At 41.0% G+C, this 19,837-nt stretch overlaps 1 protein-coding gene across 2 annotated transcripts in view; it reads left to right on the top strand.

The window, feature by feature from the left end:
• NRIP1 (nuclear receptor interacting protein 1) overlaps window positions 1-18,343 on the top strand; it is a 73,344-nt gene extending 55,001 nt beyond the window's left edge. For both annotated transcript variants that reach the window (XM_058045685.1, XM_058045686.1), the window contains one exon: window positions 9,536-18,343. In XM_058045685.1, the coding sequence (XP_057901668.1) occupies window positions 9,896-13,384 (3,489 nt within the window). In that variant the 5' untranslated portion in view covers window positions 9,536-9,895 and the 3' untranslated portion in view covers window positions 13,385-18,343. The remainder of the gene's footprint in view (window positions 1-9,535) is intronic.
• The last annotated feature ends 1,494 nt before the right edge of the window (window positions 18,344-19,837 follow it).

Below are 19,837 nucleotides of genomic sequence, written 5' to 3'. Positions count from 1 at the left end.
CTGGGCTGTGATGAGCTCCTCAGCCTGGCTTGCCTTGCAGGAGCTTTGTGCCACGTGCGCTCAGCAGATTCTTGAGCACAGCCCTTATTTTGAACACGAGCAAACAGGGCAGCAGAGATGGTTGGTGCAACGCTGGCACTTTGGGCATACGGGTTCATGGAGCCTTAGTGAGGTTGTTGGTTTCATGGGCATTGTGAAATAGGGTCCCAAATTAGCTAATACTTGTGTGCAAGTATGGAGTAATAGATTTATTTTTAACAGGTCTTTTATTTCTGGGGTAATGTTACTTTATGTAGAAAATCACATGCTTTCTTCTAAAATCAGTCACACATCTTTGTTACTTTGTTTATATTTTTTATTTGGCATAAGCATGTGTTTTAACTCTTGACAGTAATGGAACAAGCAATAATAATAAGTAGCTTTATTTTTTTTTGCTATTGCAGTTGATTTCTCCATGAAGAACTCATTAAAAACAGATATAAAATGTTTCCTTTCCACAAATTTGTGATGGCATATTATTTTCTTGAAATGCATGGCACCATTATCAACATAAACTTTGGGAAATTATTTCAAAGTGTTTGTCCTTTGAAGGATAGTTAAACACTTCCCCTTACCAGCTATCCATTGTTTTTGCAATGCCTTTGTGGCAGTAAATGTTATTTTCACTGGTTTTGAGTTAAGTTGGTATTATAATTGTTTTCATTTGACTCATGGCTAGAGGTGAGGTCCCGTTCTTTATGTGTGAGGGTCAGATGATCGTCTGTATACACTTACATGTTCAAGTCCTTTTAACATTTTATTTAGGGATTTATGCTGTGAATGTTTTTAGATTAACTCTGGCATCCTGATAAGGACTCTTTGTCCTTTTGTCTTTACAGGATGTTGTGAACCTCTTCTCCCAAACCTTCTCCCAAGGTTTCACTAAAGCTGGTTCTTATATTTTCTCTTGAATTTTGCTTGGCTTTATTGCTGTTTTGGAGAGAAAAAAGAAAAAAAATTGAACTGAGGTAGTAGAGACCATCTACTAGATGCAGATTTTTTTCTTTCACGCTTAAATGTAGATATATGAACTTTTTCTATGTCCACAACAACCATTGTAAACATCATCCACAATAAGCTGAAACCTCCTATTAAAACAGAAGCTGTAGTGTCCCCTCCACTCACTTTAAAAACAAACCCAAACCACGAATCATCTGGGTCTCTAACATGGTTTTATGGGGGTTTTACATGTAGTTGAATGCTATGTGACTGTGATCCTGTATTTCACCTTGCCTGGAATTCCTGTGTATTTTTGTTCAGCTAGCTGAAACCTATTCTGTTGAGAACTCTACAAAGTGGCTTTCATTCATAGCCATGAAATACTTGGTCCCAAGTGAAACACAGCTATTACTGTCAATAAAATACTGTGCATTACTTTTTAGTCCTTTGTTGCACTCTGACATCTGAAACCCATTCTTGGTTAAAATAACATAAAGTGACTTAACATATGCCAAACCATCTAACATAGTTGTTCCAAGAAATACACCATTTTAGTGCACTGCTATCAGTAAATGCCTGTATCTTTAGATCCCTCCAACAAGCAGGAGGTCAGAGTTGGGTGGAAATGCATTATCTGCATGCATTGATCATAACTCAAAAGCATTACCCAGGAGAGGACATTGATTTCTTCAGTGTATATTAATCACACTTCATTCCTGGGGAGTTGATGTAGAGTTAAATGCATAATCAGTGATTTGGTTTTGTAGGTGTCAGAGGGAATGGAAATCTGTTTGAGTTTCTTTTTAATTGCTTATTTATAGGCAAGTGGTTTACCAAACACTGGAAGGGGCATGTATATTGTTGTATATGTTGTATCTTGTCGTACTCTGTTCTGAAAACTAGTCTTTGTGTAGATTTTTGTATGTTTTTTGCTCTTGGTCTCTTGAATTAGAAGACTCAATTAGCCAGTTGCCTTTCTGCTCACTATTTCTGAGCTTGGATCAACATCCTTTCCCACATTAGTTGAGATTCAGTGATACGTGCTATTTCTGGATCCCTGTCCTTAATGGATGTGTGATGGGGGTGTAACTTCTCTGCATTATCTTGTAGTTTCTGCCCTTTTTGTTTTCAGCAGCAGAAGGCCATTGAGCACTGACTCATGGGACAGGTTTAGGTGTCAAATATTTGATTCCTTCACAGGTGGTGTCCCTAAGTTGAATGTCTGTTCTTCCTCATTCCTTACTATTAGCCAAGACTTGGCAGAGACTGTGTTTCTGAGTTCATGCCTAGAGTGTTAGCAGGCCATAATCAACAACTGAACTCCAGGATGTCTTTAACAGTGCCATTAGAGAACAAAATATAAATATTCCTCCAGTAGTACTTGTATGAAGAAATATACATATGTGAGTCTGGGTAAGGAATTGACTGAAATGTTTGTGAAACACCAGATGAACAGCAAATTATATGAACAGCGTGGGGTATTCTGTATCTAGGAGTGATCATTTCTGTGATGCTCTGTTCTTGTACCTGTTAGAATAAGAAATACTTAAGGTAGGCTGAGCTATTGTTGGAAGAGTGTCACAGCATGAAAAACGGCCGCATGTGTTTCGTCTCTGAACTTTGCAGCAGGAGGTTTTGATGAGCAGGCCACATTTGGATTAAGCTGTGTATGGTGCTTAAGTGTACCTGTAAAACTTGGAGAGGTGAACCTAAGGCTTTCACAAACTCAACTTTAATAGCAATTGTCTGCCCCCCATTTCCTCCTTCCCATGTACTTCATCTCTTTTGGGGGTTTCGTTAGGTTTGGGATTGTCTTGGATGAGGGATTTTTTTATTTCTCAGGTAGAGTTTTGCTTGGTTGGTTTGGCTTTTTGTTAGTTTTTTTTTTTTATTTTCATTTTCAGTTTCTTTCCCACTCCTTACTGGTAGCTTTATGAAGTAAGATATAAAACCAATGTAACTTCAGGAGAAATGTCTGCCTGTGGCCTTCTCCAAGCTGTGCACCACGATCTAGAAAATGGGTTGAGAGCTAGCATTGGATGATTCTCAGTATAACCAACAGTGCTCAGAATTTGTGTTTTCCACGGAGCAAAGCTTTTTCACAGAGTTTGAAGTGTTCCTCCGTGCTTGCCTCTCCTGGCAGGGTGCACAGCCTCGCCTTGCTGCCTCCCCAGGCAGCTCCCTCTGCGTGGGAATGGAAATCTCCCTGACATTTCCACACCTCCTTCCAGCACACGCTGGAAATGTCGTGTTCCCCCTTGATATACATTACATACTATCCCAAAGCTCCTCGTTGTTGTCATGGGGTGGTGTTCCATGGTCGGAGTGAGTCACAGATTCCCGCACCGGAGCATCCCATGTGAAATCTGAGGAGTGGAGGGACACTTGAGATGAGGTGGCTGAATCCCCCTTTCCACACCCCAAATGGAATGTGTAGGAACAGCCTCCCTTTCCTTATGTGCCTCTGGCTCTGCTATTAACAAGAGTAATCAGCATTTACGTTTTAGTGGTTTCTTAAAAGCTCGAGTAAATTTAAATGGTCTCTACCACGAGAACTGTTGGGATATTTTCTTCCCAACTCAGTTGTTTGTTTTCTAACATTTCAGTCCAGTGGACTGTCAGGTCTTGTTCTCAGAGGAAAAACTGTGTCTTGTGCCTGCTGTGCTCTTGGTTCTGTGTTTCTGTCGATTTTGTGTGACCTAAAGATTCAGTTACTGAGGATTTGTGGGTAAACTGCAATTCAGTTACTTAGAATTTTCGTAAAACGGTAGATATTGCATCCTTTCGAACTGTTTCATCATCTGTTACGGGATTGGTTTGCTCTAGTATTTTTCAAAATGCCATAACTGAAACTGCTAAAATAATCAGAAGGTTTGATCAGGCTGGTTTGGGTCTGATTCCTTGTACACACCCCGTCCTGCTGCTGCCCCATCCCCATAGTGAAGAAAACACCTTTTCTGCTGTCTAAAGCCTACAGTCAGGTCGGGGCTGGGTTTGGCAGCACTCAGCTTAACAAAACACAGGGGAAAGGCTTTTCCATCCCTGTGCTCGTGCAGAATTTGGCCGTGAAGCCGTGGCTGCTGCTAATCCTGCATTATCCAAGGGGTGTTTCACAGAGGGAGCGGCGCTGCCGTGTGCTCCGTGCCAGCCTGCAGGGAACAGCCCCAGCCAGGGATGGGGAATGCCAGCCCTGGTGGGGTCACAGGCTCGGGAGCCTCTTCAGAATTCCTGGCAGCGGCAGGAGCTCCTGCCAGCAACTCGATTCCTCATGTGCCCTCTCCTGCCTGAGCTGTCTGAAAGGGATAGGCTGTCCTTCCCATGTTTAAAATGTCTTTTGGAGTCAGTCAGCAGGCCTAGGAGCAGTGAATAATGTGCCAGGCTCCTGGGAAGAAGCTTATTTTTGCTTTCTCAAACCGATACCCTGCAGTTGTAGAGAGGAGCCTGATTCATTTCATTTAAATGAATTAGTTGTAAAAAAAAAAGCTTCTGGATTCCCAAGTTCTTTAGAGTGCAGCTGTGGGAGAATTCACCCACTTACTGCTGAGTTTTGCTCCCCCATCTGATCAATTCTGCCTTTCTTTCTTTCTTTCTTTTTTTTTTCTTTTTGTCTTTTTCCAAATTACATTTGCAAAGGGAACCTTCAAAATGTCTTGGCTGCCTGAATCAAAACTGTGAAGAGGTCTCAGCTGCTCCATTCATCTGAACAGATTTCTGACACAAATAAAGCGTGGATTTTGGAAAGCAAAGCACTTAAACACTTGATTCTCTTAAAGCACGTGCTCAAGTGCCATTGAAGTACCTGCTCTTGTGCAGCTCTGTGCATTTGGTGCCGGGGTTGTTGATCAGGGCTGTTTCTCTGCTCAGAACCTTTGCAAAAAGAGCCAACTGAAGGCTGAAATGCTTTTTACCAGCACTCTGAAAGCATCCTTCCTGCTAAAATCAAAGGTGTGCAAATTGAGCTTGATAACAAAATAATTCTGGGACAGCAAGTCTCATTACCCCCACTCATTCTTAGTTCACTCTAAGATTCTGCTGCAATTCCCAGTGCATCCAGGATTTTTTTTTTTTTTGAGATCCTAATTTTATTGTGCTTTTCAACATTTCACCACAGGCAGCCGTAAGGATGAGGAATCACTTAAAATCCTGTGTTTTAGGTACTTAGTGCTGGTACTGGAGCTGCTGAGTAACACACAGCCTTTAATGTATTTATCCTCAATTGTCTTTCTGAAGTTCCCATCTATTATTACTCCATCTGGGAAAACAGGGTACAGAGAAGTAAAACCAGAAGTCAGACAGCCTGTCTGCAGCACAGTGAGTAATTGGACCCCTGGATCCCAAGCTGCCACTGTAATCACTGTACTGCATTCCTCAAATCTGTAATAATTAAAATGACAGTCTGGGCCATTGGCTGATGTGGTGGGCTGGAGCCTTTGCACTTGGGAATATGAGAATAGGAAGTCAGTGAGGCTGGTAAAAGGCTTTTCCTGGCTCTTCCAGTAGTAGCTAAGCATTACAACACCAAATTTATTAAATAACTGAAGATTTTTATTTCTCAGACCAGTCTGATTTTAGCTCTACAAATGCATGTTTTGATTCATCCCAACTTAAAAATGGAACATAAAATTGCTACAGGAGTTTAAACGTCATGAAAGAACTCTGAAATTGTACTTAATAAAAATGTTTTATCTGTGTGAACATATAGTAATCTCCACCTCTATTAATCATTCTAACAATGTGCATGAGTTTGGGTAATGTGTCTTCTAATAACTGTTCATGTGGGCAATCTGCTGGCCATTGCCAGTTTCCCAAATGAATACCTTAATGGTTTCTGTAAGATTTTTTCCTACGATCTTGAATTGAAACTGCAGAAGAAGACACCTTGATAATACCAAGTTTTTTGAATTACCTAATAGATTATGTAACCCTTGTATTCCAATAATGTTAGTCTAGTGTTGTTCATTTACTGTGGCTCTCTGTTCCATTTAGCAAAAGGATTTGACTGCAAATGCTAGTTTGAGATATTGGGAGAATGTCTCATGAATGTGATTTTGCTAGTTAAATTGTGAACTGTCCAGAATTTCTTAAATAGCAGGAAATATCTCTTGGGTGAACCAAAAGTCTGCTGTTTGTTTAGAGTATCAGGTTTGCGGTTGAGGTTTTCATTCCTTCAAAGAACTCGTTAAAAATCAAAAACAAATATTCAGGAGCAAAAAGCAATTGGTTCTGTTGTGCTTTAACATATTAGAAGCTGTGTTCTCAGATTTCATTATCTTTTGCAGCAGTAATATGTGGTAAGCAAATGATCTTGAAGTTTGTTTTTATTATTCCTTTAAAGTAATAACGACATATATCAATAATATCCTTTGTGGTGGATAAATATATTTGTAGTTTGAAAATAAACAAAGAAAAACTTCAACAACTGCAAAAGTGGAATTAATTTTCTGGACATACGCAGTTCAGTGAACATTTTAATATTTCCTTATTTTCCCTATACTGCCTGCAGCTTCTCCTTAGGCACACTTTAAAAGGCTGAAGAACTGATTTCTCCTGGTGTGCTTCACTTGGGGAGTATCTCACCAGGTTGCAGCATTTGTGCTCTGGATTCTGCTGCTGCCTTAGATTTGTCTGGGTAAATATGAGGCTTAATGAGCTGGGTTGGTGCTCCTGGAGGTTCCGCACAACAATCTGGTTTATTTCTCATGGTGCAGAAGTCTGGGAGGAAATAGTAGAAGTGACAAAAATGAGTGCATTTAGAGTAGTTGTGGTCAGAAAAGCACATGAACTTAGCAATTTATTTTGTCATAGTAATTAAATATAATATTTAGGTCTAGAGAGTCGTAGATCTTAGCAGTTGTTTCAGCCCTTGCTGGGAAATAAGAAATTTGTTGCTGGGTGACTTCTCCTTTCTCTCTCTTCTGCCTTTTCTTTTAACTTTCTTTTCTTTTTCCTTAGCACTGCTCTGGTAATTTCTTAAATATTCAATTTAAAGAAAAAATATTAACATTTCAGTGGGTCCTGAGAAGTCCTTTTGTACAGTTTGTGTGTATTTAGAAGGTAGCTGAACGGCTGCCTTAGTGTCCTGCTGAGCATTAATTTCCAAAGCTGCTTGGGATTTGTCATGACTACACCTCAGATGGACATTGTCATGTGAGATTTTAGCACTGTAATATCTGTTACTGCACTAAATCAAAAGAGGCTTTTTAAAATGATTGCTGATGTCCTGTTCTAATGTGTCAAGTGCTTTCCAGATTTCATTATCTTTAAAGAAGCTTCTTTGCAGCAACCCGATTTCATTAAATTTATCAGTATTTCCCCATCTCTGGGTAATTAAAATAAAATAAAAAATGAAAAAGGTGACAGAACACTTCTAAGAATAGTTGTTGTATATAAACTGGCTACAAGTGTCATCTCCTGAAGGAGGCTTTTGGAGTACCTGAGGGATTTGCATAAATGCATTGTCTCTTTTGAATTACCTAAAGGTGTAGTGAGTAAAGTTGTACTGAATATTGGCTTAGTGATGCTTTTGTTTGGGACTGTATCTTAAAGGTGTCCTGTAAGCCTTGCTTTTACCAGATTGTCAGAAATCCCGACAGAATTTCAATTTTATTGTCTTCAATGCAATACTTTTGGAAGCTGGAAAAATATATTCTCTAGATAAAATGTATTCCCAGCTATTTGAGGAAATTAGTCTATTTGTATTGCTGTTACCATTGCTGAATATTTAATAGTTTGATTGGAAATCTTGGTTATTTTGGGGGGTTTTTTTTAGAGATTTGTTATTCATGATTTTTATTCTGTTTTTGAGTTGAAACTGTGTAAAAGCCCACTCAGAGGTACAGAGGTTTTTGAAGGAACAGTAAGATAATCAGTCATTTTCAGTTAGCTGAATCCACATTTAAGTTGTTTCATGTTTGAAGGAGCACTGTGTCTTCCGCAGGTAATTCTGAAAATGCTGGTCATGTATTTCTGAGAGAAGTACTGACACCTCAATAATAGCTAACAGCTTTGCATTTGATATTTAAATGCACAGATACATACGTTTATAATGCATTACTGGTTAGATTTTTTGTTTGGGTTTGGTTTGGGCTTCTTTTTTTAAGATAGCTCCATTTTAGAGTTTTTCTAGATGACTTAAAACCAAGGAAGGGAATATTTGCCCAGGGAGATTAAGGACAGTTAATATTACAGCTATTTAGTAGTTCTTATTCTTTACATTTTTAAGATCTGATTATTTTCTGACTTCTAGTTGCCTGTAGGTTTTGAATTAAAAACTTGCTTCTGGGAAATCAATCATAAAATATTCATTCACTTTGAGGACGCAAGGATTTCATCTGTGTACATCCCTTTTAAACTTGTAAATACAAATTTTCAATGGAGTTTTAGCCCATGAAAGCAAATTACAGAGTTCAGTATGCAGAAGGACACTTACCTTTGTTCATGTTGAATATTTATTTAGCCAGTTTAGTACTGAGTGAGTGAAGGAGGATGCATGTGTGGTGTAATGGTCTCATTACTGAGGTGTGGTGACTGAAATGTTCCTGCTGCCACTGAGCAGCCCTGTAAGTGAAACTGCAGAGATGCATCCAGCACAAGTGGCATTGCTGTGCATTGTAAAACAGCTTTTTATTCCACACTGCCCCATCCTAGGAGGTGTTTACTAGAGATATTACATGCTCTGGAAGAATAACAGGACTTCAGGGAAGAACTGGTTTGGTTTTGTTTTGCCATCCTGTGTTTCATGTACAGAAATAATGCAAAGGTGAAAATCCTCCAGGGAAGGGAGGATTTTGCTGCCAGGATTTATGTTGCATCAGGGGCATAAGCAACCTCTTCCCCACTCTTATCACATGATTGTCCTAATAATTTGTGGTGTTTGGATGTTGTAAGAACAACAGATTTCACCCTTGTTGTGTTCCCATACTGGATTTTGCACTGGTGCATTGGGCAGTGCTAACAACTTTGTTTCTACTTTCAGCAATACCATCCACCTACCAAACAGAAATGTACTCATATATATGGTGCTGTCTGTTCTGTTATTTCAGAACACATGCAACCTGAAATTAAACACTGACTTTAGGCCTGCCTTTTCCTATTAGTTCAGTTTAAGAGTGCTAGGATGCATGTCCTGTGTATTTAGATTTACAGAAGAAAAGTTCATGCAACTGTGAAGTAAAATTAAATAGATTTTTTTTTAAACTGTGTTTAGAGTGATTTCAGATTTTCCTGTCAGATTTACTATTCCTTATTTTTAACTGCAGAATAGTGAAGTTCAGTGAAAGCTTGTTGTAGCTGTACTTACGATAAGTAAGCTTATTTTTTGCGTAAAACTTCATCTCAGAATTGTTTTCATAATGTTCTTTGAATTGGATACCATGTATTTTGTCCTTTATTTGATTTTTAGTTTCTTCTGGAATATGTGCTGTTTATGTATCCTGAATCTCTGCCTAAGACAATGCATGGGGGATTGGGTTTGGATTTTTTTTTAAGGAAAAAAATGTTTTATGCAATCATATCTTAATCCTAAATGTTTTCTTTCTGTTTTGTGTTTCTGACTTAGGAATTTTATGTGCTTGGTGGAGATGGAAAAGGAAGAAAAGCAAGCTGGCCTCCAGGAGCAAGAAGGCAGCAAATATTTGATGGAACTGTTTTTCTGTGAAACCGTGTTTTGAGTGTTCTCCTAGACATCGACCATAAATATCCTAGATCTCAGCTGAGGATTGCTATGGTTGGAAACCTGGCTCATCAAACAGTGTACACTGGGAGAAGCCTGCCTAGGATAATACATTTTCTATTGTTTCTGAAGGTCTCTAAGAAAACACTGTAGACATCTACCTGTTATTAACTCTGCATCTTGATTGAGCAAAACTAGCCTTTGAAGTGAACAGAAACAGAGCCTTTTTGGAAACTTTTATTGAACATGACTCATGGAGAAGAGCTTGGCTCTGAGATGCACCAGGATTCTGTTGTTCTAACTTACCTAGAGGGATTACTAATGCATCAAGCAGCAGGAGGCTCAGGTACTGCAGTTGACAAAAAGTCCACTGGGCATAGTGGGGAGGATCAAGACTTTAAGATTTCAGGAAATATATTTCCCAGCTGTCAGAGTAATGGTCCAGTTCTCAACACGAGTACGTATCGGGGATCTGGCATGCTGCACCTCAAAAAAGCAAGACTGTTGCAGTCTTCAGAAGACTGGAATGCAGCAAAGAGAAGGCGGCTGTCTGATTCCATTGTGGATTTAGATGGAAAAAAGGAAGCTTTGTTGGCTGGCATGGTTGAAAATGTGCCTAAAGGCAAACAGGATAGCACATTACTTGCCTCTTTGCTTCAGTCATTCAGCTCTAGGCTGCAGAGTGTTGCTCTGTCACAGCAGATTAGACAGAGTCTTAAGGAGCAGGGCTATTCTCTTAGCCATGATTCTTTACAAGTGGAGAAAGATTTAAGGTGCTATGGTGTTGCATCCAGCCACCTGAAGACCCTGCTGAAGAAGAGCAAAGCAAAAGATCAGAAGCTGGACAACAGCCTGCCTGACATCACCAAGAACCTGCCCAAAGAGAGGTTTATAGAATCTCCTCACGCGGTGCAGAGCAGCCCCAAGGTGGTGAACGAGCCCCTGTCGTGTGCTGCGAGGTTACAAGCTGTTGCAAGCATGGTGGAGAAACGATCCAGCCCTGCTGCCTCGCCCAAGCCCAGCGTGGCGTGCAGCCAGCTGGCCCTGCTGCTCTCCAGCGAAGCCCACTTGCAGCAGTACTCCAGGGAACACGCTCTAAAAGCACAAAATGCCAACCAGATTGCAAGCGAGAGGCTTGCAGCCATGGCCAGGCTGCAGGAGAGCGCTCAGAAGGACATGGGCCAGTTTGGTTTGGCCAAAGGAATGACAAGCCATCTCAATGGTCAGGCAGGGTCGTCCCCCAAGGCAGTCCCTAGCAAAGGCAGCGTGGCACCGTTTCAGAGTTCGGTGGGAATCATGCACTCGCCTCCCAAAACTGTGGGATACAAAAGTACTGTGGAAAGGAGTAACCTGAAAACCTCTCCCAGCAACAGCTTGCTCTTACATCTGCTGAAAAGCCAGAATACCACCAAGCACGTGAAAGGGCGTGAGCAGAGTGAGAGAGCCAGCATTTTTGAAGACAGCAGCACACCAACAACTGTTGATGAGTACTCAGACAACAATCCCAGTTTTACAGAAGACAGCAGTGATGATGAAAGCTCCCATTCTAACTGTCTTCCTATAGACCTATCCTTTAAACAGAGGACAGATAAGCCAGATGCAGGTCCACCTGCATCGCTGGATAACCTCACTCAGTCCTTGCTTCGTAACTGGGATCCGAAAATTTCCAGTCCAGAGAGCAAGGAAGAGAAAGACACTCCGAAAGCTTCTAAGCTGAATCCCCACCAGAAAGTAACACTACTGCAGCTGTTACTTGGGCATAAGAGTGAAGAACAGGTAGACAAGAGTAACGATCCTCAGGGACCACACAGTACAGCTGATGTGGCAAAATTCACTGTACAGACTGGGAAAAGGACTCCTGTTGCTGACAGTCCCAGTGCCAACCGCATGACTCCGTTAAGCACTCCACCCTTGCTGGCTTCCACAAAAGCAGACTCTCCTATAAACCTCTCTCACCAGTCAATGGCTGTCAAGCGCAGCTCACCACCCTATGCCTGCAGCATCCAGCCAGACAGACTGATGAATTCTGCATCTAAGCACTTGATAGACCTGTCCAAAAGCAAGGAGATTCAAGGAGCTAAGCTGAGCAGGACTGATAGTCCCCAGAACTCGTCGGCGTTCAGCGCCAGCAAGCTGCTGCAGAACCTGGCTCAGTGCGGCATGCAGAGTTCCATGTCGAGTGAGGAACAGAGAGCTAGCAAACAGCTGCTGGCAGGGAACATGGATAAACCTGTGGGCTTGATTGATAGATTGAACAGCCCTCTGCTTACGAATAAATTGAGTATGCATGAAGAAAATAACAAAATATTCAGTTGTCAGCCCGCACCCGCTGAACAAGGACTTCCAGGTTCAGAAATAGAAAATCTCCTTGAAAGGCGCACTGTCCTTCAGCTGCTTCTGGGAACTCCCAATAAAGGTAAAAGTGAAAAGAAAGAGAGGATGCTTTTAAGAGATGAAAGTTCTCAAGAACAGACAGACAAGGCTTTGAATGAGCAAATATTGACGGTGAAAATAAAAACTGAACCATCTGACGAATCAAATGTTCCTTATAATTTAAATGCACAACAAGTAAGAGAATGCAAGGGTAACAAATTCCAAGGGTTTGCTCATTCATTGCAGAGAAACACAGCTGCTTCTCCAGCATCCGAGGAGGTGAAATCTGAGCCTCTTTCACCTCAAGATTTCTCTTTTTCCAAAAATGGCCTGCTAAGTAGGTTGCTGAGACAGAATCAAGACCATTACCCTGCAGATGAGCCTGACAGGAGTCACCGAAACAACGAGCTGACACACCTTGAATCCAAGAGTCTTTGCACAGTACCGAAGAAGAGGAAGCTTCATGCTGAGCCTTTGGAAATCCCATTAAAAAAGATGAAAAGTAATGTGTCTGATGCTGGAAACAATCACAGTTCTCCTACCGAGGCACTGTACGGGCCTTTGCTTAACCAGCAAGAACTGAAATTCAGCAGAAGTGATGCTGAATTTAAATACGGTGTAAGTCATGGTTCAAATAGTGAAACTGAGAATAGGAGTTGGTCTAGAGATAGTAAAGGCTTTAATGTGTTGAAACAGCTGCTTCTCTCGGAAAACTGTGAGAGAGATCTGTCACAACATAGGAATAACATACTAACAGAGGGCAAGAAAAAAGGAAGCAAAACCAGTGCAACAGTCAATAAACCTGAATTCACCATTTCTTCAGTAAGATCATTGGTGGGAAGCCCCGTGCAGCAGAACAATTGTGTAGATCACAGAACATTTCAGTACCCCGTAGCAGTCAAAAGTCCGGCCAGCTCGCCCTTCCCCGAGCACCTGGGGAGCGCGGTGTCCAGGCTGGAGCCCGACCAGCTGAGCATGTGCTCCGTGCCCAGTGAGAAGGGCCCCATCAGATGGGTGATCACGGGCATGGACAAGAATGATTACGAGAAAGACTCCCCGAGACTGACCAAAACCAACCCGATATTGTACTACATGTTACAGAAAGGTGGCAGCTCTGTCAGCAGCCAAGAAGCACACGACAAAGAAATTTGGAATGAGCCGTCATTTACCGAGAGCTCGACTCGCGTTACAATCAAAGAGGAATTGACATCTGAGCCGGAGCTCAAAACTCCTTTTAGTAACTTAAGAAGCCCTTACAACAGCCATATGGGGAGTAACGGCTCTCATCAGCACGGTGGTGTGAATGGAGAAGTGCATGGACTTCTGGAAAAAGTGCGAACAATCAAAAAAGAGCCAGAATAAACTGCAGCCTCCTCAGTGAGTTTACAATCAGCGGTTTTGAATCTTTGTTTAAAAAAAAAAAAAAAAGAAAAATGAGTATGAACTTCACTACTGTATAAATTGAGCATGATTTAAAAAAAAAAAAGCATGGTCTAATTGAAATGTTTTCATTTGATAAACTTTTTATTTTTCTGGTGATGTTATTTAAAATACATGCAGATAAAATTTGCTTTACAGTAGATTGTCACAAGGAAACTAGAAGGGTTGTAATTTGTACAAGACGTTTCTGTATGTATCAGATTAAGTTATGGGTACTCTTTGATCAGAGTCTTATTTGGATCTGCAAGCTTTTGGTATAACATAAAGTGTAAGCATACAGCCTAGGTGGTGGTAATGCTGCGTTTCCTCCCTCCCTGTAAAATAATCCTTATTTTTTTGAAGCCTGAGCATAGAGACAGTGTACTTTTTTCTTTTTTTTTTTTTTTTTGAATGTTTTAATATGTTTTGTGAAATTTTAAGAATAACTTTTAAGAAGTGGAGCAGTCCGTCCAAGGTATTAGCTCGTCATATTGGAAAACCTGCGTCAGTGTTAATAATTGAAGTGCACTGAAATGTATTTTTTAGTGCTTCCAAAATTTGTATTGTTATTTTTAAATCTTGTTTGTGGTCCTGCCAGAATAGTGGTGTAAAATCTATTTTTCTTCCTTGCCCTGCTCTCAACAAATGCCTTCCTCAGAATTCTTAGCCATAGTTATGAGTTACTAGTTAGAATTAAGGGTTTTTTCTAGGTTTTTATAAAAAAAGGCAGATTTTCATGGGCCATGCAAGTACTGCATGAGTCCTTTTGTCAGCACATTCCTGTCACTTTCCTGCCTAAAAGGGGAAAGCCAAAATGCCTCTTGGAGCAGTGTGATTGAGAAGGCTTAGTACATGTATTCAGTGAGGAAAATGCTGGAAAGCTTGTGAAGGGGATGAACAGAATTGTGTGTTCAGCACCATCCTGCTTCCCTGTGGAAGAATACCAACTGCACTAGAGCAGCACATCAGACTTCCACTCAAAGATGGAATAGGATTTTAATGAAAAATGTGTTGGCCTCTTCCTACAACCAGGGAAAAGAATCTATAATCTGCCAATATTTATTACTCTCTGAGCAGCTGATACATGGTTTAATGCACTACCCTTTCACTGCAGAAAATCTGGCTTTAGAATAATTTCCCAGGTAGCACTGAGGATAAAACTGTGGTTTTGTCATGTTCTGTAATGGATAGTGGGATATATCTGAGAAATCCTTCCCTGCCCTTTTCCTCAATCCCCACCTGTGCTGTGATTTGTAACATCTGGCAGTATCAGCCTGAGATGGGAGGAACTGAAAATTGCAGTCAGAGCTGAGACATCTTAGAAGAATTGCTGGCTGGGGAAGAGTCGTGTGGCTCTGCTTTCCCGTTAGCACTGTCAGTGTTAACTCCATTTGCAGCCCTTATTTCTCTGGGGGCAGGAAGAGGACAAAATCCAGCCCCTCTGAATTATGTGAATTATTGGCAAGCAGAAGTTTTGCTGAACTTTTTACTCCCCTAAAAAAAAAAAAAGTTCTCTGTGGCTTCCTGATTTCACAGATAATCCTCTCTGCCATCAGCAAGCAAGCAGCTAAGCAGTTGGCTTGCACAAATAATGAGAGCTGCTCTCTGGTTTAATTGTGTCCGTTTTCACCCTTGCAGGCCAGTGACATGACAAAACTGCTGTTTCTGTGCATCCCATGCCTGCATAGCAGACATGAGTGATGGGGCACTTTGCTCTTTTCCATCTGGTTTGGTTTCTGAGATGCTTTTCCCAGACTCCTGGCTTGCTGAGACAGAGCAGGCTGTTGTCCCCCTCTTGTCCCTGTCCCCGTCCCCAGCCCAAGATCAGTTCCTCCTCTTTCCAGTGCAGTTCCTACTGAAAGGGACTTCTGCTGTCTGACAGCTGGAAAATGCACCACTATTCTGTTTTGCCCCACTCTGGGGGATACCTTCTTTTAGGGAACACAAATATTTGGCAGTATCCGGTATAAAACATTCCCCCTGGTTTTTATGAGAAATAACAGAGCAATTTAAAGATATATTTTTATGTTACTTCGGTGAAGCATAATATATTAATGGGCTGTACAAAGAAGATTTATATTTTAAAACCTTCACACAAATCTAATATCATTTTAAATGTCATTGTCTGAAGTATAATATAAAAATAAAATTTTGTTTGTCTTTAATATTGCATTTATAAGTAGCCCAATGACAATTCAGATGTCTCATAGAATAATCATTAATGAGATAAAGTATATTTTGGATTGACAGTGGAACTGAATTCTTTTTATATGAGTCAACCCAGCAGAAATATTAAAAAGATGGTATTTGTTCCATCCATTAAATGTCTTTTAAAGTCTTAATTGATTATTTTTCTTGAAACAATGTGTATATAGGTAGGAAATATATACAATATAGAATAATAGATGGTCCCCAGACTAAATACAGGGCTGTAATTTGCTTGAAGAGCTCCACAGAAAAATGCAGCGTGAGAGGATGTGGAATTACCTGGTGGAAAAAACTTGTGCAAAGCTAAGTTGAGATGAAGAGTGGGGAAGAGATTCTGACCCTAACAAAAAATAATACTGGAATCGAGCAATGTGCTGACCTTTGTATTTATTCCAGGGTAGTCTATTGTTATAATATATACTTTTGAACATTTAATTTTGAAAGTTTTGTAAAACAGTTAAGTTAAAATGTTAACAGTTTGACCAGTTAAGGATTTAGCTTTCTTTTGAGTTGATGTTAACAAAAGGGTATTGCCATCCTCACAGACGTCAGTAAACCCTGATATACAAGAATTTAAGTTTGGGACATGGTGTTCATGGAAGAATCTTATCTCCTGTAGGCATTGCCCTCTCAAACAGCAGGTAACAAGAACGGGGCCCTTGGGAGAGGGCAGGACATGCCAAGGGAATGCTCAGTCAGCTGCTAAGAGGGCAACAGCCTCCTCCTGTGTGGAATTCTGCAGTATCCCTGGTGTTACCCCTCCCTAGGGAAGAGAGCTCTTCTTTGGATCTGCCCCATCCACACTTACAGCATTGACACCTTAGGACCAAAGGCTCTTTAACTGTTTTTTGTCTTGTATAGCATGGGTGAGTAAAAAGGAGTTGCTATTTCTTTCCTTGGGGAGTTTTCTATCAGAGAAGAGGGCTGTGGGAGCTGGGTTTGTTGGTAGGGCTGGCCACGTTTTCCCAAGCAGCTCTAAGATCCCTGATTTCCAGCAGTCCCTGCAGATGAATTGCAAACCAAGGTCATCTCCTGAGTAGCCCTCGGTACTCTCAGCAACTCCTGTTCCCTCTAGGTGTTTAGAGTACAGATTTGGAGCAAAGTGGGGTCTTGGCAGATGCTGGCAGCAGCAGCTGTGCAGGCAGAGCAGTGCAGGATCAGGGGATGCTGGTGTGGGATCTCCCCATCCGAGGAGCAGGGAGGGAAGGGAGGGCACACCCCAGTTAGAGCCAGCACAGACTGGGGACAGCTGCCTCCAGCTGAGGCCAGGAGGAAGTGAGTTAGGGAATTGTCTCTGTACCACACTGAGAGTGCAACTGCAGCCCCTGGAGCTTTAACCTGAACTAACTCTGCCCCCCTTGGCTGGGGAGGGCCGGGGCTGCAGCTGCAGTTGCGACCCCGGTGCCTTGCTGAGGGGCGTCAGCAGCGCCTGCATTTGGGGACACACTCAGAGCTGCCACGCAGATTGGCCTTTTCTTTCCAGAGGGAAGTGTCTGGCACTCAGATATCCCAGTTCTAGTGTCTCCTCTGCCCAAGCCTGAGGAAAAGGTGGTGGGTAAGGCTTGACCACAATCAGAAGTGGAGAGCTGGAGGGCTTCTCTGCTGATACCACAGAGCTGGGCAGCTCAGTTGGAGAAGTTTATATGAGATCAAAAGGGAATTCAGCCATAACTTTTACTTTTCGTAGCCATTTACTCTTAGTGAAGTTTTTAAATTTTTAATTTACAAATGTTTTTAAAAGAAAGAAACGAGTGGTTTAAATTTTCCCTGTTCAATGTTGGTGAAAGTATTACAGCTCTCATTGACGTCAGTGACATGATATTACCAGTTTGTTCTCTGCCACATCTTACAGAGGAGTAAACTGGTAAGTATATATTATATATATATTTATATATAATGTAAATATGTTGACTTGTTACGCCTATAATATGTTGAAATTGGTTTTTAAAAGGTGATGTAAATAGTGGTTTCCTTAATGAAAAATACATATTTTGTATTGTTCTAATGCAAAGGAAAAAAAAACCTTTTAATCTTTTTTGTTATGTATATTCCATGTATAAGTGTAAATATGATCACATAGGTTTAAAAATTTTTGCATGTATGTATACAGTTGCAAGTCTGGAAGAATGTATAGAAAAAATTCTTTTATTTAAAGTTGTGATTAACTGCTGCATGAAAAGTGCATGGGGGACCCTGTGCATCTGTGCGTTGGCAAAAAAAAAAAAAAAGTCTTAACAAGTCAGGTCAGTTCAAAACACAACAGTATTCCACTTCTGGACATGACTTCTGCTGTGGTATTTTAGCTTTGTGAAAGAATGTGCTTCAATTCAAAAGGGTCTGGAAAAAAAAATGCAAACCTACTTTTAAAACATGAAGTGCTCATACAACTATAATAAGTCATGTAAGTTCAGGACTCCATTTTGCATAATTGAAATATTGTACCTGGACTATTCCATCCCTGTAAAACAAAGGAGTATTGATTTTCATTGCCATACATAAGAATTTGGGATTTTACCACAACCAGTTTTATTGTGATGTGTCTTCAGTAATTTAACTGGTCTCATTTTTTTTATTAGAAATTAATTTCCTCATGTGATGTCACAAAACTGTACATACTGCAGTGTGAAGTTTTTTTAAATCTTTCAGTGTTTACTTCCTGCAGAAGATTTGAATAAATGAGAAAAATGCATTGTCTTGATGGTTTTTAAATCTGCTTTATTTCATGTGTACTTGCATTATTGGAGTGTTAGTGGGCTCTTTGCATCAGTGCTGTTGATGCAGATTTCTGACAACAAAAAACTTAGGCACACACAGCCTTCAGCAAGGCTACTGACTGGAAGCTGAGTGTTGTGGAGCTGGAAATGAAGCAATCTAAATGAGATTAGCAGCTTTACTTCACAAAGCTCTGTATTATGTTTTATTTAAATACCCTTCTGCTTATTAACTTGAAATCAGTGACCATAAACTGGAAACCTCTAAGTGGGAATTCTCATGTGAAAATAATTTTGAATGTTAAAGCGTTGTTCTCGTCCCTTGTGCAGGGTGGAAAGATGTGTTTTCCCACTAAAATCTACTTTGGTTCATACCACAAAGAAGACTTCTCAGTTTCTTCATGTTTGCTTAAGAACATAAATGGAATAATAAGTGAACACAGTGTGCCCATGAAGCCCACACAAAGGTTTAGCAGTGCACTTCATCGTATTTTGGAGTTCAGTCAGCTTATGGCATAGTGCAAATGATGGATTGCAGCATTTGTGCAAGTGCTGTTTCTCCAGAAAATTTTTGCTCCAGGGTGTCCAGACAGTGTCTGGATCTGCACAGTTGCAAGCAAGCACATAGGACAGGTCATGACTGTCTTGGGTAACAGTAACACCTATTTTCATGAATCATCCTCAGCTTCCTGGTCCCAGCAATAAATTGTGTGCCTGAGGTTCTTTGGGAGCATTCTGGAAAGCAGAAAATACATGAAGGTAATTTTAAAACAGTAATTCCAAGTCCATAGATCTCAGCTGGGGCTTCCTGAACTGTGTATAACTGAGAATTTCAATTGTCCAGTATCCAAAATGGAGCAGCATGGGGATGCTGTCTCACTTTGGGTACACCACCTTGCAGTGTGGATGTAGTGCCACCAGTGATGCCCAGCTGTGCTTCAGAGGGAAAGGACCTGACCCAGCTCTGCCCAGACTCTTCTCTCTGTAAGTAGCCTTGATTTGAGGGATCAAGGGCTGAGCCCAAAGGAAAAGCAATATCACCTGGAAAAGCAGTATTGTTAAGGAGCCAGTCTCATCTTCTAATGGCAGTGCAGCTTGGAAATAATTTCTTGAAATACGTGGTTTAATCAGTGCTATGTTTCTTTCAGTTTTGAGTCTGCCCACCAGGCAAAGCCAACACACTGCCTCTGTTTCTGCAGTGGTGATGCCCCAGGACAGTTCCATGGAGCACCTGAGTGTCTCTGACTTTTCTGTTATTACTTGGTGGGGGTTCCAGGCACTTGTAAACTCACTGCATTTACTCAGTTGTGCTCTAACACCGAGTAAAGCTTGCACAGCACCTACCAGAACAAGCAGGGCTGTGGAGCTGAGTGTGCTGGACAGCCTGTGGGGTGATGAGGATGTGGAATGGGTGTGATATCCCAAGAACCATTCCCCTCTGAGGGAATGTGAACAGCATTTGCTTGGTGATTCAGGA

This window comes from Melospiza georgiana, chromosome 2 (assembly GCF_028018845.1).
Source record: "Melospiza georgiana isolate bMelGeo1 chromosome 2, bMelGeo1.pri, whole genome shotgun sequence".
In the NCBI taxonomy this organism is placed as follows: Eukaryota; Metazoa; Chordata; class Aves; order Passeriformes; family Passerellidae; genus Melospiza; species Melospiza georgiana.
The sequence above is the reverse complement of the archived record's forward strand: the minus strand, read 5'-3'. Positions and strand labels throughout refer to the sequence as shown.